Source organism: Eimeria mitis, genomic scaffold (genome assembly GCF_000499745.2).
Source record: "Eimeria mitis Houghton genomic scaffold, Emh_scaff3361, whole genome shotgun sequence".
In the NCBI taxonomy this organism is placed as follows: domain Eukaryota; phylum Apicomplexa; class Conoidasida; order Eucoccidiorida; family Eimeriidae; genus Eimeria; species Eimeria mitis.
In genome coordinates this window covers 3,605-4,382 of record NW_013571701.1, presented here as the reverse complement: position 1 = coordinate 4,382, position 778 = coordinate 3,605, and the positions used below count along the sequence as shown (strand labels likewise).

Here is a 778-nt window from a genome sequence, read left to right as displayed (position 1 = left end):
TACACGAAAAAGAAGACAGTGGCTGCAGCTCCCCTATGCTGTTGACCCCTTTGCTGCTGCTGCTGCTGCTCCTGCTGCTGCTGCTGCTGCTGGGGGTTGTGTTGGTGCTGCTGGAGGAACAGCAGAGAGAACGGCTGCAGGGCAGTACGCGGCCATCAGCAGCAGCTGCAACACCAGCAGCAGCAGCAGCAGCAGCAGCAGCAGCAGCAGGAAGAGGGGTTCTGTGTTGAGTTGTCTTCCTGTCGTACAGCCGCCAGCAGCACAGAGTGATGCTGCTTTGGGGGCCCTCTGTGGGGCCCCCAAGTTATTGATATTAACAACGAAGTATATACTAATGCTGCGGAGACAGACCATTGGTCACATATATCTTGCAGGCATCAGTACCCTCCTAAGAGAGGGGCCCCTGGGGGCCCCCTCAGCGACTCTTTACGGCCGTATGGGGGCCCCCCATGGCTACGACGATCTGTTTTCTCTGCACCCGGCTCCTGCTGCTGCTCATCATCATCAGCAGCAGCAGCAGCAGCAGCAGCAGTATGAGGATGGCAGCAGCAGCTTATACTTATCTATGGGGCCCCAGCGGAGCGGCCCCTGGCGGGTGTGTCAGCTCCTTGCTGAGCATATGATGGAGGAGGCGCAGTTTGGGGGCAGCTCGATGGCCGCTGTCTTCTGGCAGCTCCTCGCAGAAAATATTAACACCTTCGCAGCAATGCATGCAGCACACTCCTCCTCTCCCCCCCAGGGGGGTACACTGGGGGTGGGGGGGGCCCCCCTAGCTGCG

At 59.5% G+C, this 778-nt stretch overlaps 1 protein-coding gene across 1 annotated transcript in view; it reads left to right on the top strand.

The window, feature by feature from the left end:
• EMH_0065210 (uncharacterized protein) overlaps positions 1 to 778 on the top strand; it is a gene marked incomplete at both ends in the record, with an annotated part of 5,416 nt that overhangs the window by 1,621 nt on the left and 3,017 nt on the right. The window contains 2 exons of the mRNA XM_013498355.1: positions 3 to 144; positions 375 to 743. Coding sequence (XP_013353809.1) covers positions 3 to 144; positions 375 to 743 — 511 coding nt within the window. The remainder of the gene's footprint in view (positions 1 to 2; positions 145 to 374; positions 744 to 778) is intronic.